General features: G+C 38.7%; 1 protein-coding gene across 1 annotated transcript in view; it reads right to left on the bottom strand.

Annotated features, from left to right (window-relative positions):
- bmp1a (bone morphogenetic protein 1a) overlaps nt 1-25,843 on the bottom strand; it is a 51,211-nt gene that overhangs the window by 5,905 nt on the left and 19,463 nt on the right. The window contains exons 7-16 of the mRNA XM_028456881.1: nt 12,111-12,235; nt 7,504-7,619; nt 7,247-7,349; nt 5,350-5,466; nt 4,936-5,081; nt 4,653-4,848; nt 3,398-3,523; nt 688-848; nt 345-525; nt 119-244 (exon numbers count right to left, since the gene is read on the bottom strand). Coding sequence (XP_028312682.1) covers nt 119-244; nt 345-525; nt 688-848; nt 3,398-3,523; nt 4,653-4,848; nt 4,936-5,081; nt 5,350-5,466; nt 7,247-7,349; nt 7,504-7,619; nt 12,111-12,235 — 1,397 coding nt within the window. The remainder of the gene's footprint in view (nt 1-118; nt 245-344; nt 526-687; nt 849-3,397; nt 3,524-4,652; nt 4,849-4,935; nt 5,082-5,349; nt 5,467-7,246; nt 7,350-7,503; nt 7,620-12,110; nt 12,236-25,843) is intronic.

Below are 25,843 nucleotides of genomic sequence, written 5' to 3'. Positions count from 1 at the left end.
GTCAGTACTGATTCAAACCAAATATTTCAGCTTCTTTAAAATATTCATAATGAATGGAACAATCCGTTTAACTCCCTTCACTCACGCATTCTCTCCTACACAACAGCCTCTGAATTACCTTCTTTACAGTCATGTTTATTCTCATGCAGCACAAAGCCGCTCCGACACTGACAGCTGTAGCTCCCAAAGGTGTTGACACACTCGTGCTGGCAGCCGCCGTTCTCCTTGGAGCACTCGTCTTTGTCTGGATGGGAAATGACATAAGAAAGAAAAGCATATATATCATTTTTTCCCCTCCCTTTTTGATGACTGACATGAACCATAAAGATCAGTTTGCGTCTCACCAGAGAAGAACTGTGCTTTAAAGCCTTTTTTGGACACAGTGTTGTCAGATTTGAACTCGATGCGCATGTTGTTGTACTGTGAGGTGATCGCTTCTGGTTTCTCTGCCCCACAGAACTTCCCATGAAGCCTGGAGTCAGCAGATAACCCACTGCGTACTTCTACGTAGTCGTACTTGCACACCTGCAGGGAAACAACAAGGCATGTAAAGAGAGAGGCAGCTTTTCTTGGCTTTGATTTTAAAAGGTTTCAATTTGCAGTGAAAAGTGAAGAGATGTGCTGCGACACACAGAATGTAAGGAACAAACCAACCCAATATAGATTCATTAAAAAGCCTGTGCTCACATCGTTGCCCTCCGTCTCAAAGACGTCAAAGAGCAGAGTAATGCGGTACTGAGTGGGGGCCACCAGTTGCCAGATGCAGTTTTTATTGGGCGGGTACTCTCTGGGCCAACCTGGGCTGGTGATGGACCCGTTCAGCTTTGTGATGAAGCCTCCACAGGCAGCTGGACAGAGAAAAGGAAAGAAAACACATTCGGTCAAACAGCTGCAGCTGCACAGACAAACAAACAAATACATCATATGAACATGTGCTTCTAAAGGACATGCTCTGAAAGTCATTGCTCTCTGCATGTTGAACAATCTGATCTGATTACAGCCTGACCCGCCTGCCAGCGTCCACTGCATTTTGGACCAGTTATGCAATCCACATGTTTCAGACAGTGACACAGTTTAATACCACTATTCTCTGGTTATAGTATTCTTTTTTATTGGGGTAGTCCCAATATATTTAAATTTATGTGAATAAAAAAGAAGTTTCCATCATTTGACTTTTGTTATTTGAGGGAATCCTTTGTCTCGTGTCTTTCCCCTGGCCCTAATGCTAAATGAAATATATGCCTTTTGGAGATTTCAAAGCACTACACTTCTTTTATACGTAGGTCCATTTATTGTATTAGTGTTGGTATGTGGTTTTATTTCAGCTTAAAAGTCTCTCACAATAATAAAAAAAAAGGGTCACATATGACTCTGTTTAACATCAGTATCATCTTGAAGTACATGGATTGCAAGGGATGGCATGGTTCAGAACAGGTGCCAATTTTAATTGTAGATTGCGTAATTGGTAATTAATTACAATTATGAGATAATTATAATTGAAATCGCAGTAGAAAAAACATGTTGCGGTTGTAATCGTAACTGGATTGTTATTGAGTTCAGATAATTGACTTTGGAATTGTAATTGGCATGAACATTTTATAAAAACTGTGATTTACAATATGATTAAAGGCAAAACTGGAGAACCGTGTTATAGTTCTATATGTAGTAAACCATTATTAAAATATGTTTCATATCAAGTTTACCTGCCAGTTTAGGGTCATTGGTCCATTTTTTTTTTTATTTGAAATCTAGGGGTATACTGTGGGTATGTGGGTATACGCCCACATCAAAATATTAATACTAATATTTTCATTGATAAGGAAGCTTAACATGGAAACCAAGATATGAGAAACAAATTGGATGATATATAATATTTTCTGTGTATTTTACCGCTGATTTAAGATTAAAAGTGACTTGTTCTCATAAGAGATGTTAGCAGAAAGCTAACACAAGATAAATGTTACCTTTTTTTTTATCAAAGTCTTGAAATTGAGCAATTGAGAACATAATTGTAATTGATTTTGGGGGGAAAATATGAATTGTAAATGTAATTGTAATAGGAAAAAATGCTGGTCAGTGTAAACATAATTGAGTTGGATAATTATAATTAAAGACATAATTGTAAATTTAAAATGAAAATGACCCTAACCCTGGTTCAGGGTACGTCGAGAAAATGTGCTGATTAATTCAAGAAAGATTTATTTACTGAATTATTTCATAAATGTAATCTTTTTTTAATATGAAAGTGAAACACATAGGATGGTTGTAATGATAATTGAGTATTTATGCATTATGTAATTATTTCTCTAGAAACAAAGAGGTTTGGAGTAAATATAATATGTATTGTACAGTATAAAGTACTGTGGTGCCATTTACAGTTCAAGAGTTTCCTTTAACTTATTCTTCTCAAGGATTAAGTGAATGTCCACAAAACAGTGCTGAACCTCAACTCTCTATACAACCATTTACAGATCCAGAGGATCTACTAAGATGCTCTTCATGGGTTTGTTTTACTTCATGACTTCAATGTGCTGCCACCCAACACAGAATAACCTGGCCAGATATACTGTACACTGACTGGGGCTTTAGCTCTTTATATTTAGTACTGTTGTACATTTTTACAAAGGTGAAAAAATGTAAAAACCTCAAATGCTCCGACTGCCTCAGTGTTATTTTATAAATAAACATCAAGCCTCATTTCTGTCCATTGGTCACCACATGATTTAATTTGTCAAAAAATAATCTATACATCTTAAAGATCACTGTTGTGCACGACAGAAGTCGTTTTTTCGGATACAAGGACATTGTATAACTATGAATAAATTTGAATGGCACTAAAATCACCTAAACTAACAGCGATACACATACAGCAAAATAGAGATTAAAACTAACTTAAAAATAGAAAGTGCATCAGTGCTTATGCTTAGAGGAGGTAGAATATTGTACCATATTAGTACATCAGTGGGTGTAGGGGGATGTTTGGGGCGGGGGGTGTTCCTCTATATTTAACTTACATCTTTCAAAATTTGCTGTGATTACGTGACAGAACTTTGTGATAAATTGTTGGCGAGTATGCATTTTTCATTTTGCCCTGCCTTGAGTTGATTTTGAGTTATAGTCAAATGTTAAGACTCATTGCAAAGATGAAACAATAATTACTGTTGTCTCTGTGTTGGTTGAGCACACAGCCCCTCTGTGCCTTAAATTAGAACATGTCATCTCATAGATAATTGATATTTACATTGCAGTTACAAAAATCTCCTAATTACGGCCCACAAACGGTACAAACATCCATGCAGACGAGGTTTTCTGTGCTTATACCAACGACTGTACTTATTGTCTTTGGGAGGCTAACTGTGTAAAGATCCTCAGCATGTAAATAAGAGCTGATACTTACCCTCACAGCTGCGCTTGTCGGCAGCCAGCTCATAGCCCGGGTCACAGGCACACTTGTAGCTACCCAGTGTGTTGACACAGCGTTGCTCACAGCGACCGTTGTCCGGCTTGGAACACTCATCCATCTCTGAAAAACACATATATATGTTAGGGCCCTTTCTGCCGGCCCCTTTTTTTTCAATGGTTTAGAGGAGAAACTCTCCAAACAGCAGCAGAAAGAGGAAGAAAAGGTCTCAGAGAGCCAAAGGGTGCATGACCAATGCATGCAAGAAAAACCCTCAATACTGTAAATTATATAATATATGAATCATTTAAGAGGAAAACTACAGATCAAACAAAACTACAGAACAACACTGAAAGGGATGAGTATAAGAATAGCAGGGGTTGCATTATGGAACTGCCTAAAGGATGAAATAAAACACGCACCAACATAAACCAGTTAAAAAAGCTTTTCAAATCATATATTGTGAGTAAGAGCAACAATTTTACCTCAACAGCAATAATATATAATATGTATATAACAGTAAACATAATAAAAGGTATATATTGTGGTAGAGAAGATTATTAATGTCAATATTGCCACACTTTATGTTATATGTAAAATCTAATTGATGAAATTTGTGTAGTAAATATTAAATAGTATATTGTTAATATTATGTACATGCATGTGTATGTATATATGTGTGTGTAAATGTGTGAACATATATGTATATATGTTTGATGTGCATGTATAAACTGTATACATATACTGTATATTGAATGTGTATTGTAAACCTAGTAACCTTAGTTTTCTAATTATTATAATACATTTTTTATACTATCTAGAGAGCTTTGTTTTGTTTTTGTGATGGTGTAGGTGTGGATAAGTTTTTGCTTCAACCTTAATATTAAAAAGATTAAATCGGGGCTTTGGCCTTTAATTGGCCATGTAATGTTGTTACATACATGGAATTCGTCCTCTGCATTTAACCCATCCCTGAGGAGCAGTGGGCAGCCATTTTTTGCGGCACCTGGGGAGCAGTTCGGGGTTAAGGGACTTGCTCAACATCCCACAGTGATGGCCCAGGTGAGGCTTGAACCGGCAACCCTCCGATTACAAGCCCAGTGTCCTACACCCTTTTGTCTGATTGGTTAGATAACTGAGTGGTGCTTGTTCTGTTTTTTTGTTTTTCTGAAGAATGCCAAAATAAAATTCAAATTCAAAAAATGAAAATACACAGACAGCTTTGAAACATTAACAGCGTCTGACCACTCACCTTTAAAGAAGTTAGCAGCAAAGCCGGCTTTGTTGACCGAGCCATCTGAGACAAATTTCATCCACAGATGGTTGGAGCTGGTTTTGATGTCATCTGGCTTGTCGTAACCACAGAAGCGGCCCAGCAGGGGGCTGCTTTCAGTATTCCCATCGCGCACCTCCAGGTAGTCATACGCACAGCTGTCATGTCTTTCAATCTTGGAAAAACCACAGAGGAACAAATCAGCCATGAAATACAGACAAATGAACATGATTCAACCTACAGATAGAGATAGTCATCTTACCTCAAACGACTGGAAGGTAAGGCCCACATGGAAACCCTGAGCAACGGAGATCTTCCACACACACACTTTGTTGGGCCTGTAGTCATCAGGGTAGTTGGGGGACTGGATCTGGCCGTTGTCCTTCTTCACTTCCCCTCCACAGATGGCTGCAAGTGTCCGTAAAAACAATCAAAACACTGCAAAGCTCCCAAAACAGCTATATCATCTCAGAGAAAAATGCACGCTTGCAGCTGATTCAGTGATATGTGCAACGTGGCTGGAAGTGAAGCCTAGCCAAATTCAGAATAACGCAGTATAAAGTGCTTGACATATTAACGGTGTGAAAGCCAAGTAACATATAATTTGCTGCAGCCTCTGTGCAAGCCGTTGACTGTGACCTGCAGTGCATTCAGCCAGCTGACAGTCAACACTTACCTTCGTAAACAGCAGAGAAACCTTTGCCCACCCAGTTACTGCTGCTGCGGAACTCAATCCACAGCCTGCTGTCAGTGGAGATGATCGGTTCAGGCAGCTTATCACCACAGAAACGACCTGGCGACATGTACAGAGACGGAAAAACCATCAGAAAACCTTTTATATCACACCTCATTATTTTTACTAAGATGATGGAAATGTGCTTCAAAATCAGACAATCCACTTTAATCATTCTCTGCTTTAGTTGACTTTTCATGGCGTTTGCTCTTCCCCGTGAAGGCATTGAATCAATATTAACTATTGAAATGAAAAGTACGTATATTTATTTAACCATTTTTTTTTTTTATTGCACTTTAGAGCAATACTTTCTCCATGAAGTAGAATTTTCTCCCACAGCAGCCCTTGGGCCTCAATTCCCTAATATATTTAAATTTAAACTAATGCATACAAACCACTGAAAGCTTTATCTATCTTCTATCTATTAAAGCAAGGAATATCTGTGTGTATGTGTGTCTGAGCCTCAAATATCTCTGGTGTTCAGGGACAGACAGAGCTCATACTTGCTACATAGCTGCACCTTGGTTCAAAGCTGTGCAACGTGAGATTAGTTTGGACTGAAATAGTACATTTAATTAATAATTTTGTTTAAAAAAAAAATTGTCCTTTGCCGGAGCCTTTAGTCATGTGATGCACTACAGCCAATCGCTGCACACCGTAGTCACGTGTGTGCACTACTGCCGAGCGCGCACCCGAGCCAGCAAACACTGCGCGTGTTTGTGTGTGCAATGCATGCATCATTTTGGCTGTTTCTAAACTTTCTTAGCAGCTTGCACATAGTCCCAGTGTGTGCATCCAGCCACCGGGCAAAGAGAGATAGAGTGCGTGCACATATGCACACACGCATGCATGTACACACAACACAACCTCACCACACATAAGGTATTTATAATACAAAAACATACTAAATGAGGAAAATAAAACAAAACACTAAACACTATTTATACAAAAAGTACACAAAACGACAACAGAAATACACAAAAATATACAAAATGACTCCAGAAACACACAAAATTACAACAAAAACTGACAAAATAACTGTAAATATACACAAAAAGGCTCCAAAAACACACAAAATGACTCCAAAATACATACATTACAGAAAAATACACCAAACGACAACAAGAATATGATAATAAGTAAAAAACAGAAAATGTACACAAAAAAATACAAAATGACGACAGAAATGCACAAAACTACACCATAAAAAGCTACAAAAATACACAAAATTACTCCAGAAACAATGCAACAAAAACCAATAATTATACAAAAAAGCACAAAAAGACAACAGAAAGATACAAAAATACACATAATGACTCGAATAAACATACATTACAGTGACTAAAAAACAACAAACTGATCATGGGCATGTCCCATAGAATTAAACCAGGGAAATTGCACACGCTATTTTACTTTGCACTGTAAATAAATCCCTTTACAACACTACAAAGTACAGAGTATGTACACCTCTTTGAATCCAACCTTCAAACACATACTCATTAGTCCATAATTGACAACTCTACTTAAGCTCCCACTATATGAATACATACTTCCGACAGGCACTGTACTGGTCATTTAAAAATAAAAACACATACAGTACTCAGTACAGTATTCACCATGATCATAAATCAACATTATCATATGTATTTACTTTACATGGTCACATTAGTGAAGAAAAGCATGAAAACCCCAAGCACACAATCAGAGGAATAGGTTTGTCTCTTGTGTTTTCTGATTTGAAATTCATAATCAGTTTTTTTAACAAAAGGCTGAACATCTGCTGGTGAGGTTTTACTGAAGAAAACGGTCTTTGTCCAGTCCAGGTATTTTTAAAACTGACCTTTAAGTGGTGCTTTCCTCCAGTATCCATCTCTGATTTCTACATGGTCATACCAACACAGGTGACTCCTGTACAGATCCATGGAGGTGAAGTTTAAAATGATCTGAGGAAGAGAAAAAAAACAGACACACACAATCACTGACACACTGGGTCAAAGGTCACATTCTGTGAAAACCCAAATAAATTTAAAACTAAAAAACATCAAAGCTCGTTATAGGGCACCTTAAAGAAGATCTGCTATGTCCATATGCTCATACCTTTTCTCCTGGTGTGACTGATATTCTCCAGATGCAGTGCATGTATGCTGAATATCCGTTGGGAAAGCCAGGGGAGGAAAAGTTCCCGTTGCTGTCCTGCAGACTGTCCCCACATCCTGTGTGCAGAAACAAAACACGCATTAGGCCCCGAGCCATACGCTGTACACCCTAATAATAGGTTATCTGCTGAAAAACACCTCAGCCACTAATTCAAGCTATGCAAACATAGCTCTAGTAAATCCCCTGAAACCAGGCTGAGGAGACAGATGCTGGAATTATAACACTGCATGAAAAAGCAAAGGCCAACTCTATATTGTTCAAAGGCACATCTGCTAAAGATATTTATCCACAACCCTGCATCTCACCCATTCCCTACCCCCAACTATGAAGGAGGCTCAAACAAATGGCTGGAGTGTGTGAGACACTTTCTCAGAGCATCCTCTGAAAATAAACCTGGCCCTCTATAAATAACTTGAACCTCTCCAGGATGAGATGCATTATGCACGTACTAACAGTAAAAACATCCCTAACCGTCAGTGTGACTCGATGATGAAGTTGTGCACGGACTAAATCCGAGCATAAGGAGGAAGTATCAAGATAAGTCAAGGAAAGACGGCTTTAACTAGATAATAAAGGAAATGCAAATGAGCAGATTAGTATTACGCATGTGATTTTTACCCTGGAATGTGCCTAGTAAAAGAAAACGCCTTCTCTTCCACAAAAATCTTTGTGTTTGCATCAAAAATATGAGCCACAACAAGGTGCATGTTATCATTAGGTTTGCCAATCCTCAACTGACTCCATCATTTCTACAGTAATTCAATTTATTCAGCAGAGTAAATTAAAAAGTCCTCTATGTCAATAGTGTGGGCGATATAAACCAAAATTCATATTTCATTTTTTTTTCCCAAAATGGTGATGTACGATATAAATCTTGATCATTTCAATTCAAATAAAGTCTGACCAGTAAGACAGTTCTGGTTTAAATGTGTTGATGCAGAAGCCACACAGGCTAAAATAACATCATGGTGATTTAAGATTCAGGTTAAAAAAACAAACAAACAAAAAAAATTCATGTGTGCATCACAAACTTGGGCTACTAGCAAAACATACACAAAATTACTACAAAAACACAAATGAACAGAGAAATACACAAAAGAAATACTAAATAGAAAAACAAAAATACACAAAAGTAGAAAAAAAATGGAGAATGGGACAACAAAAATACAAAAACAACAAAAAACAAACGAACAGGGGAAATACATAAAAGAACAACATAAATACACATAAGGACACAAAAAGAGAAAATGTACACAATGAGACAGGCACATTTATTAATGAACAGATGTACAATATGTGCCACTTTTAACCTTTTCTCCTCTAAGGGACAGCAAGTGTGAGTGAGTTCTGTAGTGTGGCTTGTTTAGGGTGAGGTCTGGGTTAGAACGCACTCAGAAATCTAAACTGTGCTTTTCATGCTCTTCTGAGAAGCAGTGAAAGCAGTGACTCCTAAAATGTGCATTTTAATTGAAAATATATATATTGATATAGGAGATGTTGTAATTTTTGATATCACCAAAATAGAAAACTTGATATATCTTGAATCTCGATATATCGCCCAACCCTAGTAGGTAACATAGTAAGGTCCGCCCGCATTTTACTCTGGAATGAGAACTTTTCCCAGAGATGTCTGTGTAGCGACTAGAGAAACTATTGCCGTAGATCTCACCCTGGGTAGAGCTTTCAGGGCAGCTGAGAGCTCTGATTTGAGGGACACACTTTTACAAATATCCAGGGCTTTAGTGGGAGTGCTGGGCCCAGTTTATTCCCAACAGCAAATTGCCATTTCATTTATTCAGTGTTGACAAGAACAGAAATTGAAACTAAAGCTTGACCACTGGACAGAAATAGAGGTCCAGTGAGACCTGGTTTCTGTGGTCCACTTAGAGACAGTTCACAAAATGCCTGGTGGCTCAAGGGACCCACCACATGGCAAAACAAGTGAGGGAGAAACAGGATGACATAAAAATCAAAAACCAGAATAAGTAAATCTGTCAGCCGAATGCGAAGAACCCTTCAATCAGTCAGTCATTTTTTTCATTCATTCATTCATTCATTAACGGCTTTCATTACTGTGAGATGAAGCTCAATGCTTTCTCAATGTGTTTCTTTTTTTGGGGTTTCTCACATCACGGCAGGCGCGTCTAACCCGTGGGGGTAAAATTCATCCCCCTTACTTTTTAGAGGGATTTGTTGTTGAAAACATATTGGTCCAGACAGATTGATTGAATTGTGATCAAGCCAATCACAGTCAGACGCCGTTCTGAGAAAGTAAACAAAGAGTCAACGGGGATGAGTAAAGTGGAAGTAAAGTGACAAAAAATGAGTAACAGGTGGCAAGAAAAGAGTGAAAAGTGACTAAAATGGGCCAAAAGCAGTCAAGAGTGGCAAAAAAAAAAAAATGGTTAAAGAATATACAAAAGTTGGATAAAAGTGTCAAAAACAACTTGCAAAAATTGACAAAAATTACGAAAAAGGAATGTTTATTGGTAAAAGGTAGTTAAACTCTGAAAATAACAAAACTGAGCTTTACATGTTTTTCTGAGAAGTAAAAGCAGTGACTCCTAAAACTAGTATTTCAATACATGATAAGCTATAATATTTACATAAATATAAAATATAGTTTTCTATATCGCCAAAATAGAAAACTCGATACATCTTGAATCTCGATATATCACTCAGCCCTAATTCCTAAATTATAAAACAGCCTAAATAAGAACATAAATGTGTATATGAAGCACATTTGTTTATTTAATATACTTACAGTTTATATACAAGTCAACATGTTGCATATTTATTATTAATTTCACATTGCTTGTCTTTAAGTTAGACATTAACATTTTATTTTCATTATATATTTTCTTTTAATTTCTCATGCTCACTCATGTGGTTCTCTGGTAATCACTAATGACTTATTTGACACATTTGTTGCAGACTTTACATTATTTAACACTTTTTGAAAGCAGTGTATATTTGTGGAGCTTGTGATTGGCTGATTTTTCATGATGACCTACGTGGTTCCTTCCGCTGTGGTAGATGATAAAATCTCAGTTATTAATCTAACAGAACATGTAACTGTGTCCCATCCTGCTGCTCTTTAGGAAGATAAACTCTCTGTCACATTTTACAAGGTATTTACACGAGTTCTTTGTGTTTTTCACTGGAACGTCTTCATTCATCGTCTCTTTTCTGAGTTGTTTCCGGGTTTGTTGCCACTGTCGGCACTAATCTCGCGAAAACTGCCACTCAGGCCATTTCAGGTGGTAGTTCTCGCGAGGCTAGTGATGGCGTTCAGTTTAGTAAGGCATCTTTTAATTATTACTACAGTAAAATACGGGATATTTACGGGAAAATACTAATACGGGAAGATGGCGGGAAAGAGGGGTAAAGTACGGGAGTTTCCCGGCCAAAACGGGATACTTGACAGGTATGAGCATCACTGACTTAATAACAGCTTTATCATGGTTTTAGTAAATACATTTAATAAACTAAATTGAGAGTCGACGGCTGCCCTACCCTTAGAACACCCTTACTTTTGATATCGCTGCTCCAACCCTGCGTCACAGCATACGTAAACTGAGTAACTCAGACACTTCAGTGGAGTCGCAAAGCCGACACAAGCAGGACACGCTGCATGTTCTTGTACCAGACTGATGACTACCCTTCACTTCAAGCGCCAAGAACTGCCGGTCAGTAAGCGTCACTTTTTGAAATGCGTTATTTGCACTATGGCCCACTAAATGTTTACAAACTGACTCAGGCTTTCGTCAGAGATGACAAACCCAACCGGAAACGATGCGTCAATGAGAAATCTGTGGCTGTTCAAATGTTTTTCCTTCCGAGACACATGAAGACACTCACTACCTCGTCACACCCGGAGCACGCCATGTCCTCCAACTTTACTAACAGGAGAAGACAAGATCTGTTATATTTACAGCTAAAGCATCAACTTGGACACTAACATTGCAATGATGCTTCCTTCTCGTGTTTATTCTCGGGGCTTTCATTTCAGACTGACAGCTCATCTCTCCTGGTCTGACCTACAATTAAGAGTCGGAGGTGAAATGCATCCAGCAGAAGGCTGCTCTCCACTGTACATCTGTTTATGTCATAAATCCCATTTGCAGTCGACAGCGGCGTATCCGTGCTCTCTAAACAAACTGAGCAGCTCGGCTAGCGTTGCATAATGTTTAGTAGAAAACCTCTCAGTTTATATTATTCCTGCTGTGAAGTGTAAACTTGAGTAACGACTCCCAATGATCAGTTTTGTGCTCGTCTAAAAAAAACAAAACAAAAAAAAACAGCTGTTTCTTTAGCGTTTCTCCAGGAAAAGAGATGACAAACTTCCTGTCCCAAAGCTTACAAGCCATGGCTTCTGTACACAAGGAGCCACACCACATTGATAAGTATGTGCACAATATGTGTGCTGAATGAGGTGGAGACAGGAGGAGTCTCAGAACTCTTTCTCTAAGCACCATGTTGTTCACACATGCAGAAATAAAGAAGAAAAAACCCACAGCACTCAGGATCTGTCATTTTGGTCTTACTGGAGCATTTGTAGAGTTTGCGTGCCTGAGCAATATCCCCTTTGCTAAGTCTGGTTCTCTGGCCAATGGGTGGTCGCACTCCATTCACATCGTAGCGTGGCAGGATGGTGTCGAGGAAGATGCCTCTGTAAGTCAGAGAGAGATCCTGACGTTAATGTTGCATGAAATCCAGCATCACGAACACAATCCTTATGAACGCGCCCTGCCCACTTTCCCATAAAACATGTTTGTCAAAAGATTAGGTGACTTATCATTGATCAGTGGCATTCCATCGCGGTGAATGCTGTGATTAACTGCTTATGGAGGAGTGGAATAGCAAAGTGCTGTGATGTAAACACTGCTCTGCTTGTCATGACAGAGCCAGATGAAAAGAAGGTTGTTCGTATAAAAGAGAGACACATGGACGACTCATCGTCATAATCAGGGTGGATTAAGAGCTCTGTTATACAGCACATTTTGCTACCGTGACATGTTTTACTGCATATGGGATTTATGATGCCAATAAGACAGCAACAGCGAGAGGTTTTCTATTATGACAACACTCACTGTGAGCATATGTGAGACTTTTAACTGAAGAAACAGGTGGAGCTGTTCAGACTAAGGCAAATAATCACTAATAGATATAATCCCAAGTGAATATTTCATCTCATCAGTGACATGATGCACCACAGGATATGCAAACTTTTACCTGTTTTCAACAGTGTTTATTTATTTATATATTTGTAATTTCTGGATTTTGTCTAAATTCTGGGTCTGGATTGTACAGTTTATTGTGATTTTTTGACAAAATGAGGGGTGTCCAAACATTTGGACCTACTGTATAGTTAATAATGGAGAAATTTATTCCAAGTCTTTAAAGTGTGAATGATCATGGTACCATGAGGTTTGGATGCTTTTGTTTTAACTGCAACACAATTTTCATCTTCAAACTCTATAGTTAAACTACAACTTTTTAATTCACAATGTAGTAACAATGAAAATTAACAGCAAAATATAATCTATTCTAAGTTTTAGTCGTCCGGTTTTGATAATATTCTAGTTTTTGCCCTATTTTAATTATCACAACTTGCGTTAATGTTAGCCTAGTTAACTAAGTCTGCTCACTGAAATTATTTCTGCTAGCATTAATTACCTGGGATTGGTTTTCTCGATGATTCCCACAAAGGTATGGTATACCAGTTTAAAGCAGGGCCAAAATACAGGTTTACTGGAGTTTGTAAGGTGGCTATTGGATTGATTGTCTGTCGAACATGGATATTTTTGGACTGTGGGAGGAAATCAGAGCACTAGAATTCAACCGCAGGCAGCCCACAATGTCTGTGCAGTAAGACGGTGATACCAACCAGCATTGTTTCCCAAATTGCAGTGGCAGGAAAATTATAGGCAGTCCAACAAATCATCTGCGATGACTGATGGGAGTATAATAAGCTGAACATGCATGTTTTGGGAATGTGGGTAGCAAGCAGGAGGCCCTGAAAAGACCTAAAGGAGCTAGCAGAGAACATGCTAACCCAGGAAGTCAGGGGACCATGTTGATTTGATTCTAACTCTTCCCTATTTGATTTAGGTTTATTCTATTTGTTATTGTAAAATTTGGTCCAAGTCGAGTAAGATAAATCAAATTAGGCTACCTCTGAATTCCTTTCCTACTTTCCCCAGAACAATGAAATTAAATCAATGTATGCAAGAGTGCCTGCCCAAAACAAATACATTATATCTATGTATTAATACCATACATCTATTTGATATTTCATGAACTTGCTCGTATCACATGGACAGATCCAGTCACTTATCATGGTCCTCCTTTAGCATCAGGGTCATACACCCTTCAGAGATTAGGCCGGCATCAATCACACAACACGTCTGTGACACAGATGGATAAGTAAAAGTTCAAGCTTTCTCCAAAGATATTAGGAGTTCCTTATACATGTTATTAAGTCATGAGAAAGGACATGCTGACATTGCTATGTTACTGAGAGGCATGAAAAGCACTCAGTTGAGAGAAACATCCACACAGCTTTAAAGGTCTAGTATTATGCTACAGTATTTTTCACCCATCTCCATTTGTTCTAAGAACCCCAACAACATAGTATTTGAGGTTTATTTTCCCAAACTCACTTTCCAGAGTTTTAGCCTCTGAAAAGTCACTTTCAGACCGCTCCTAAAAACTATAGGTTATTTACATAACCCCGGTTCTCTGAGAAAAATGAGTGAGATGTCTCACTATGGGATATACGCCTCCACGTCATATCTCAGAAGCCCTATCTCATTACACCAATCCTGATTGGCTGGTGAAATGTATTTATCCACGACAGGTAGTCCCACCTACTATATCAAATAAGAAAACCTTGCTTCTGGAAGGAGCCAAAAAAATACGCTTCAGATTATCTATATGCTGATTTATCTACAGTATATACTGCACGTAAACATATTACTTGTGATATTAAAGCTGCAATTCTGCCCTCAACAGCTCTACTTCCTCCCCTGCCTCTGCCAGTCTACCAAAAGCTACGCCTCTACGTTTGTGCACGCCCATAGCAAAACATCACTAAGTCGCATAACTACAAAAACTACACATTTATTGTTAGAGTGCCATAACCTTTGATTAAAACATGTTTATTGCTTATCCCTGAAAAATGTTGCCAAATCCTAGTCTGTTCGGAATTTTTTTAAAAGCAACAAGTCCCTCCACCTTTGAAAAGCAGCTCCGAGATAAATTCTGTTGTGGTCACAAAGACTTTTATCCAAAAGCTTTGTACTCGGATTTTTCTTTGTCTTTTAGTAGAAGCTTTATACGTTGGCAATCGTGGTATGGGTAACTTTGGAGTTTCGGAGTGCTCCTCCATGACGCTCTGCTGCGCAGAGTGATATCTGTTTGAGATGCGCGGCCTCGTTTCTGTGCACAGTTTACGCAGCATGCGCATTCACTTTGATTGACATCCTCGCTCCGTGAAGTCAAAGCCTATTGGCTGGGTGCACTCGGCAATTGTTTCCATTTGTATAGGGGTCTATAGGACGAAGGAGGGACTTAAATACATTAATGTATATGAATGACCACCGGTAGTAGACCATAGTAAAAGACTAGTTAGGTATTTTTTTGCATTTCAAAAGAATCATACATAAACATAGATTTCTCAGAAACTGGATTTCTCCGGAGATCAGCTTTAACCTGCCTATACATGGTTTGTTTTACCTGTCAGTTTGAGAGGGAGGAGCACACATTCTTATGTAGGGTAGTTGGAGTGAGGATTGTCAGGAGGAGGTTGTCAGTTTCTGACTTATGAGGTAATATTGGGCGGAAATCCAACTCGCCCGTTTGGGGCTGACTTTTTACAAAATGTGGAACAGCAAGGGAGGGAGGAAACCAAACCTATTTAACTTTGGCCCTCTGAATGAGGCTAAAGGAATGTATATCATTGTATCAAAACCATTATAAAGTTGTTGTTTTTTTATAATACTGCCTCTTCAAATGAAATGACGGTTGACCAATTTATCTGCTTCTTTGGTGAGCAATGGCTGCTTCTCTGCTGTTCCCATAGCGACATGCCTATCAACACCAGGCATGTGCAAACAGAGCAGCCTGAGCTAACAGTTTAGATGGTCTGTGTTAGTCTGTTAGCATCCAGGAGCCTGTATGCTAGCTGCTGGGTTAAAAAAAAAAAAAAAAAAAAAGGCCACTCCAGCCAGTGTCAGGACAGACAAAGGGCACACTGGCAGGTCTACATTTGAGTTGGCACATTTCCATGCACCAGGCCTGAAAAATGTTTCTGGAGCAAAGTAGGGGGGTGGAGGCAAACAGAGTAGTGGGCCGAGTGACACTCCCCCAGAACAAAAAGCATAGGATCAGCCTGGCTTGTACCCTGGAGACACTGCAAAACATCAAGACAAGCCATGAAATCTTCCCAACAACATCCACAGCCAAGGCCCTGGCTTCCCACGGTGATTTACTGTACAACACGGAGCAAACACACCGTCCGACAATGGGACGACAAAAACAAGACACTGACACAGGTAAATCCGCCACTGAATCAGCACAAAAAATGGAAATGCCTGGAAGCACTAATGAAAAACCAACGGGAGCCAAACACACTCAGCAGCAAAGAAGGGTTTTTACAGCATCTTTTAGCACATTTATAGTTCAGTTTTACACATCAGACAAGAACCAGTGACAAGAACTTCACATAAACCTATTTTGTACAATTCGCTGTTTCAGGATTAAAACTTGTCTTCAATCTTGAATTAGGTGTCAAAACAGCAAAACTGAGATCTGCGGAACTGACATAAATCCATCACAAGATTAGAATCTTTCCCCTAAAAGCTCGCTTTAAACCAGGGGTCACCAACCTTTCTGAAACTGTGAGCTACTGTACTTCATAGGTACTGAATAATCAAAAGGGCTACCACTCAGCAAATCTGCAGGACTTGAAAACATTTGTCACAATGTTTCAGTGAAAATAAACATTTAAAGATAAGTTAATTTAAAGGTCCTATGTCATGCTATTTTTCACCCATCTCCATTTGTTCTAAGAACTATAAAAACATAGTATTTGGGGTTTATTTTCTCAAACTCGCCTGTTTTCCAGAGTTTTAGCCTCTGAAAAGTCACTTTCTGAGCAACTCTACACAAACAGGCTGATTTGCATCCTACTTATGCATATTCATGAGTGGGCGTGTCTATAGCCTGACACTGACTTCCTCCTCCTCGCACGGTGATGTAGGGCGTGTGGGGGCGGGGCATTTTTCATTACATACATAGACTGTAGAAAATACATACATAGCACTGCGCGAAGGACGATGATATGTCACCTTTGTGGGTCTGTTTATATGTCAATCACAGCAGAGAGCTTCCTGGAGGTGTGGCTTCTCCAGCTCAGTTCTGCATATTTAATTTAAATGCTCACCTGCACTACTCATCAATGCACTACTGCACTATTATCTTATTACTATATTGTATTATAATTTTTTTTAATTATTATTATTATTATTATTATTATTATTATTATTATTATTATCTTGTTATTTTATTTAGTTCTGCACATATTAGTCTAAATACTGTTTATATTTATGTTTATATTTATTTTTCATTTTTTTTCTAGTTGATTGTTATTATTTAATGTTTACACTGTTAGAGAGAGCACAGTTCACCAAGTCAAATTCCTCATGTGTATAACATACATTACTTGGTCAATAAAGTTGTTTCTGATTCTGATTCTGATTCTGAATTCGTCATCAAAGTGGGAACGAGTCAACAAATTGGAGCAAGGTGTTTGGGCTCACCTTGCAGTAAGAAAGGAGCAAATCACCCTCGAACTAACAATTCTCGGGAATCAATGAAAAAACACCTTTGGCATGTGTACGAAGCCTAAATAGCACTTTATGATGTTTAAAGCACAGAAAAGTTGATTTAGCTTAACATGGGCCCTTTAATACTAACACTTTATCAGGTGCAGCAGTATTTAACTCTACTAAGTACTAACTACATCTGTATTTATCTTTTTGAGTTTGAATCCTGTAAAGAAAATCAGATTTTAGTTGGACCTCATTGGTGACTAGAGCTCCTGAGGGCCCCTCACATGGTCCAGGTGGGCTACCTGGTGCCCGCAAGCACCGTGTTGGTGACCCCTGTTTTAAACGGAAAACCTGCAGTGGACTTTAGTTAGGTTGACAAATGTAATAATAATATTAATAATGCATTGGATTTTATATATATATATATATATCATAAACACTCAAAGCACTTTACAGAATTAAGGCATTATTCTTTCACGCCACACTTAGTGGTGGTAAGCTACTATAGTAGCCACAGCTGCCCTGAGGCAGACTGACAGAGGCGAGGCTGCCATAGTGCGCCATCGGTCCCTCCAACCATCACCAACACTCACTCACACACTACATTCAAACTAGGCAATGTGGGTGAAGTGCCTTGCCCAAAGACACAATGACAGATACCACTGGTGTGACTGTCCTCCACTGTGACACCTGGAATTCTCAGTGGTCTCTCATCCAACTACTAACCAGGCCCAGACCTGCTTAGCTTCTGAGATCTAATGAGATCCGGCAATTACAGGGTGGTATTTGTTATTTATGTTTCGTTAAAAAGGAAGCTCTAAGAGTGTTTCTTGATTTTAAAAAAAAAAAATCACAGTCCACACTCCACTACAGTCACTTGGCAGCAAAAACAAACTAACTGAGGTGGACCTGCCGTTTGGATGCACAAGGCTAGACAGGAATCTCTGTACATTGGCCAAGCTCCAACATCAGCCCCCATTCAGACAAAGATTCCCTCTCTGCTTCCCAGAATGTGTTTGCTGCAAAGAGCAAGACAGCTGATCTGGGAAGAGGCCACTACACATAGAGAGTACACCAGGGCATGGGAGAGGCAGCGGAGTGGAACGAGCATGTGAATACAGTCATCTGTGACTTCATTAGGCACACTCAAACACTCAGAGGGGTTTCCAGGCAGAAAACCACCCTTTAACTTTTGAAAGAAAATGTCCAGAATATTTGAAAGATCTTAATTTACATACACTAGTGCAGTGCCCATAGGAAGTATGTCTAGCTATAGAAAAGTGGGAGGTTAAGTAGCTTTTTCATGGATGGTTTACATGGGAGCTTAAATTCCTCTTTCATTCAAAATGAAAGTTAAATCCTCTTTAAAATGACATTGTAAACACTTAATTCCTAATGCAAATTTAATTAAATTAAACACACACAAACACACACGCATGCAGACACGTACGCACGGCCCCTCAGCCCCGGGCCGTGGCGGGACCCCCCGCCCGGGACAGGCTGATCCCAGTCAGACACCGTCCGCCCTCTGCCCCGCTGCTTACAGAGTGATTGGCTCTGGTGCGCCCACAGGCTGCCTCTAACCTGGCCAACTGCTCCGCGGGATAAAAGCCAGCAAAGGCTCAGTCCACAGTGATAATGTCATTAGTTCTAAAATTTGATAAAATCGTTCACTCCCGGTGGACAATTTTATGAAATAATTAATTACTGTTATCACTGCAGTCCAAACAAATCCAATGTTGCACACTTTTGAACCAAGAAGCAGCCATGTTGAAAGTCTCAGATCCATCTGAGCCTGATTCACAGAGATATTTGAGGAACACACACACAGAGATTCCTTGCTTTATAGATGTTTGTCAGTTGAACAACATGGGCAGATACATGTTTTAAACTGCATTCATCAACATCCTGCTCATAAAAAAAAATCACCCCAGACCCAAGAATGAAACATTTATGTATATGATATTGGAAAAGGGACAGTTTAATAATTCATATAACACAATATTCATAACCCCCTACACGATGATGGAGAATTAAATGGATAAAAAAATATCACATGCTTACACCCCCATTGTAAGACTACAGTCAGCACAGGGGTACCTGTTAATGTGAGGCTCCATTAGAAATAAAACTATAGTCAACTGTGTGTTCTGACACTTTCAACCACAAGTCATGCTACTTGGGTGGCGATTCATGGCTTGTTGTCCCATGGACCACATTTAAAGGAATCAGAATCAGGGACTACCTGCAAGTTCTGCACATTTGGAAATACTCCATCTCAGTGTTTTTATTCATCTACTTATGTAAATACCCACTTCAGCCACAAGGAGCAGCAGAAGCAGTGTTGATACCTTGCAAATCAAAGGGAATCTGACTCTGCAGATCAGCCAAATGACAACTTCTCCAATTGGTCCAGGGCAGAAGCAGAAGCACTTCCAACATTATAACCCCGCCCACCTTTTAACTACCATGTATGGAAAAACTAACAATTTGTTGCAACCAATAAATACTCTATGAGGAAGGTGAAAGCAATTATATCTAAATTTGTTTTACAAATCATTGCGTCTCACTGAAACTAGATCCCGACCCATGTGTTGAGAACCTCTGCTCTTTAAAGGTCTCATATCATGCTATTTTTCAACCATCTCTATTTGTTCTAAGAACTCCAAAAACATAGTATTTGAGGTTTATTTTCCCAAACTCGCCTGTTTTCCAGAGTTTTAGCCTCTGAAAAGTCACTTACTGAGCAACTGTACACAAACAGGCTGATTCGCGGCCTACTTATGCATATTCATGACTCGGCGCGTCTATAAACGGGACGCTGACTTCCTCCTCCCCGCGCGGTGACGGCCCGCCCTCCTCCCACTCACTCCGTAGCCGAGCAGCGTAGCACTGCGCGAAGGACGCTAAAATGCTCACCTTTGTGGGCGTGTCTGTTTACATGTCACTCACGGCAGAGAGCTTCCTGGAGGCGCGGCTTCTCCAGCTCAGTGCCGCGTCAAATTCATCATCCAAGTGGGAACGCGTCATCAAATTGGAGCGAGGTGTTTGTGTTCGCCCTGCAGTAAGAAAGGAGCAAATCACCCTCTTGAGGGAATCAATGAAAAAAACACTTTGGGCATGTGTATGAAGCCCTAATAGCACTTTTATGATGTTTAAAGCACAGAAAAGTCTATTTAGCTTAACAGTATAGTATATATTACCTGATCTAACCAGAAGAGGGCGCACATCATCCTAAATATGTTGCATGTTAATTCTAGGGCCAAAACTTAGATAAAAAATTATGCACATAAATGTTGTGATAGTAATGCATTCAACATGCACGTCTTTAGAAATTTGGAGGAAGCAACCAACATGACTTTTTTTGCTGCTCCACAGGAACATCACGGCCATCAACGGACAATGAATGAACAGCCTTTCATTATCATTACAGCGCAACTGACTGTAGCAAAAAAACTAAACTGATTAATTGAAAGCTGGGACTTGTGCGTGAGGCGTTGTAAATTGTGCACATGTACCTTATTAGCTACTTAGCCCATTTCATTGTATAAATATATAAACATTTTGTTGACAAAGACGGCCAAGTCATTTCAGCCAACAGCTGGTTCGTATATCAGGCTGAGAAAGTAATGATCATAATCGGCGCTCACTTGTTTTCGTGAGGTTTTCTTTGGTGTGCCCAGAGATCACATTACACCAACTCAGACTAAGTGAGGGCTGTCACAACGATTAGCAGCTTTAGGTAGAACAGCACAACGTTAAAGTGACTGCTCATTTTCTTTGTCTCCTCAGCAGATGTTGGAGTGAAACCAAGGCTGGTGTACAATTAAGCAGTCGCATGCCTTACAAAAATAACCCAAAGACAAGGTTTAAACCTTGTGGCATAGAATAATAAATTCATGAACGTGTTCTGAAAGATCAAACTTCCACAGTCGCTGGTCATGTGTTTGTGATTACAAGCAATCAGAGGCTGAATTATTATTTGACTTCTTCCCATCTGTCTATTTTTGTAGCCACCCGTCTGGTAAGCTGCACTCAAAGTGAACCTCAGGCTATAATGACTGCACTAAGGTCCAGGCAGGCCACTGTGTGTCATGTGGCTTGTCGCAGAGCACCGCAACGCTCCTGTGAAGTGGCGAATGACAGCACAACATCTGCCCAAGCTTCCTGCATCATGCCTTGGAACACTGTATGAGGTCAAGCAGTTAAACTTTAATGCAATTTTAGTGTACAAACACAAACAGTGCAGCTCTTGAGATGTTTTTTTTTTTTTGTTTTTTTTGCAGATAAGCTTCATTAGTTTTACTTTAAAAGTGCATTGACTTTCAATCTTCTGTGAGCCCCAGTATATCTTATGCCAGTGGTTCTCAAACGGTTTTTTTGGCTCAAGTACCCACTTTCTCTGACTTTTGAATGCAAGTATCCCCTTTGTCCAACTACAACATTTTGCTCAGAATTCTGGTAAAACATTTAACTATAGAGCATAATGATGGAATTAATGAGTGATGGCACACATTTTAAAGAATCTCATTTTGTAAAAAAAATAAAATAGAATAAAACAGTATTTTGTGCCTCCTGAATAGATTGTTTTTATTATAAACGGTCCTCTCCCTCGTGATGTGAGACCAAGACTGACCCTTTTCAGTTCGTGTTCTAATTGAGATCATTTCTATCATAATTTTGTGTTTTTGTGTATTTTGTTGTCTGTTTTTTTATTATTCAGTATATTTTTGTCCTATTTTGTGTTGGTGTTTGAATTATTCTATTTCAGTGTGTGTGTTTTTAGTGTCGTTTGGTCGTTTCTTATGTCGTTTTGTATGTTTCTCAGCTATTTTTGTGTATTTTGTAGTGATCTTGTGTATTTTTCTATCTTTTAGCGTGTCCATTACCGTTTTGTGTGTTGCTGGTGAGTATTTTTCTCTCTTCGTGTGTGTTTTTGGCGTCATTTTGTGCATTTTGTTGTCTGTTCTTTTTATTTTTCACTATTTTTTTTCTTGCTGGTAATATTTAGCACAATTATCATTTTGAACTAAAAATAAACATTATAAAACCCCATATTTTTAATGCTTTCATTTGTTAATTTTCCTCTCCCCCCCTCTCTCAAGTACCCCCATTTGAGAAACACTTCCTTATGCCATAGATCTCTTGGAAGACAAAGCGATGTGCCTATGTGGCGGCCATCTTGGTAGGGGCAACGTTCCCATCGAAGGCAATGCATGTACATTGAAAATAACTCATTTACTCATTTCTCAACCAATTTTCACGTGGTTCACTTAATTGTGAAAGTCAAAATATGTGCTAATAACACAGAACATTTGATTGAAATAAAAAACGGAACGTTATGAAAGGTTATTCCCAGTTCCCCCTTTTCAACTGTACGTCTTACTGTACAACCGTATGCGGCACAATGTACAGGCATCCTTGAGTTGTTCATTTGTGTGAATTAAAAAAGGAAAGCCCCGTCACTTTGAACCGACGAGCTTAGCCTCACTATTGGCTCAAAGAGGCGTGTCATATCTACTCTTCTATGATATCTATTGCTTATGCATTAAAAAAAAGTCCCATGTTACACCATCACTTTGTGCTACCTTCTGCCACCTACTTTTATGGAGTAGTATTTAATTACTAAGCCTACAAAGGCACTGATGGCATTTTATAGCATAATAATTTCCAACGATTAACAAGTGAATCATTTTACACGGCACAACCACAGTAGAACAGTGGTTACAAAATTAACACTTGTTTCAGTTTAAACAATAAATCATGGGGATTCGGCTAAACGTTTCCTCATGTGTCAATGAAACAGTGATGACGAACCAAGAACAAATTAGAATCAGAACTCAGTCTGGCTAAAAAATTGTAAAAATACACACATTATTAACCTCTCAATGGCATGGAGAGATTATCAGTGGAAAATTATAAATACATACTTTTTTTAAATTTAAATCAGATATAACTTGTGAGTGTTGGAGGAAATGTAGAGAAAATTCAGCAAAATGTCTGCACACATTTTGGTCCTGCCCTAGAATATTTACATTTTGGAAAATGGGTTTTGAAAATGTAAATTATGTATTCCACATTTTCAAAAACAGTTTTTTCAAAACGACTCCCCAAACTTTTATTGACAATTGCAACAATTTTTATCTAATTAACATACATATGTCACATCGGTTATTATAAATCGTCCCAACTAAAAATGAATGGCGTAATAGTGAAAGAAAAATAATTAATGAAAATAATGACTTTAAAATCAAGACTGTAGACATGGGTATGTGACAGAAAATGGAAACTGATATTCCAAAAGGTCATTATTTAAAGCAAGTATTTACTGTCATAATCAATCATTCTCATGTATTTTGTAATATTTGTCTTAATATTTTTGTACGTCTGTGTGTGTTTTCTTACTTTGACTATTGTGGCGATCACTGCGTTTGTTTTTCTTATCATTGTTTGCTAATGAGGCTATTCATCACTGCTGTTTCTGTTGTGATTGTGACTGGTTATTTTTTATTATTATTCATTTTGACTCTCTCTTTTTTTTAAACCATCCTTTGATATATCATTGATATTATTGTTGTTTGTGTCACTGTTAGTTCATCTCAAAAAGTAATTACTAAAAAAGAAAAGAAATTGTGATGAGGACAATTAAACATGCCCTGCCAATTAAATACTAAATATAGGTCATTGTCAGATAGTATGCTAAACGCTAAAAAAAATAAGGGGTTTTGCATTACCAGGCTAATTAAACAAAACAATAGCCCTGTTTCTCATCATCAAAGCCTCTTCATAGAGCTTTTAGGATCCTAATGAGTTGCTTTATAGCATGGAATCATGGCATTTACAAGGAGCTTCATAACCTTGAGAGTTTCATAAGGGAGTTCTTCAGGTGTTAGTGTTGCAGGGTTTTTTAGTAAAGCTGTTTTTACAGAGAGCAAAGGCAGAGGAGCCTTAATTTGAACAGGCTGTTGGCTGGAAGGTAAACATTTTACTGTGGCTACAAAGACATCACTGTCGCCTAAAACGAAAGAATCTGCAAAGTGGACAGATTATATTTTTTTGGTTGAGCGAGAGATTGAGGCGGATAAGCTACGCTGAGTAACTGAAAAGGTTAAAGGTTCGAGCCCGAGTGATCGCACCCTGAGACCTTTAAAGGGGGGTACCACTGTTTAAGTGGTGGGGGGGATAGAGTTTTATTCCCTTTCAACCTTCATGCATCACTTTCAGCTATTAGGTAGTTAGTGGATTGCAAGCTTTAAAAAGTTAAATAAAAAACAGCCTTTATTGTTATTGGACAGGGATGGGCAACGCTATCACAGCGGGGGCCACAAAAATGTGATGGTACCTGATCCTAGGGCCACGCTATCAATAATTATGTCAGTATTTAGCAGTGTTGGGAACGTTACTTTAAAAAAGTAATTAGTTATAGTTACTCACTACTTGTTCCAAAAAGTAACTGCGTTAGTAACTGAATTACTCTATAATAAAAGTAACTCATTACCAAGGAAAGTAACTATTTGCGTTACTGTTAAAAAAAAAAAAGTTGCTCTATGTCAAAGGATTCAGATTTTTTAGATGCGTGTTGTGAGGTGCTTCAATAAATTTGAGTTGCTTACAACAGATGTGGACAAAGTCTTCACTCCTGGATATAATGAACACTTCACATGTACGTTCTTGCCTTTGACCACAATTAATTTAAAGTAGTGTTTGTATCGTCACCTTAAAAATGACAACTTTTCATCAGACTGCTCCACGCTCGCCATCACTGCTGCTTCATCAAATCTGCAGTGTGTGTGTGTGTGTGTGCGCGCGTGTGTCGCGTGTGCGTCGCCTCAGCCAATCATAATCGCCCACCTTGTTTTTAACCCGCCTCCTCTTGCTGGCACATGTGTAAAAACACTGGCTCTGATTGGCTACCATGAAACATGACGTCACCTTAGCCAATCATAATCGCTCACCTTGTTTTGAACCTCCTCACTACATTGAGTAAGAAGCCAGAGATGCTTTTGGATAACAGTTTATTTAATCAATGCATGTAACGCACCGCATTTAACGTTCAGTAACGATAACGGCGTTATAACGGCATAAAAAGTAATTAATTAGATTACCCCGTTACTGAAAAACAAACGCCGTTACTTAACGCCGTTATTTTAAACGCCGTTATTCCAAACACTGGTATTTAGAATAATCATTGATCTGAGCATTGATATAGGGGGAGGGTTTCTTTTTTTGTCTGATTTTGTTGTTTTGTCAGTTTTTTGTAGTCATTTTGTGTGTTCTTGTAATTTTGTGCATTTTTGGGGTCACTTTCTGTATTTTGGTTGAGGTTTTCCATATTTCATTGTCATTTTTTGTAATTTTGTTGACAATGTGTGTGTCTTTGGAGCCATTCTGTAATGTGTTGTTTTTTGTATTTTGGTAGTTATTTTGTTTGTGTCTGACTTTGT

Source organism: Gouania willdenowi, chromosome 9, assembly GCF_900634775.1.
Source record: "Gouania willdenowi chromosome 9, fGouWil2.1, whole genome shotgun sequence".
Taxonomy (NCBI): domain Eukaryota; kingdom Metazoa; phylum Chordata; class Actinopteri; order Blenniiformes; family Gobiesocidae; genus Gouania; species Gouania willdenowi.
This window is presented reverse-complemented; position numbering and strand designations above follow the sequence as displayed.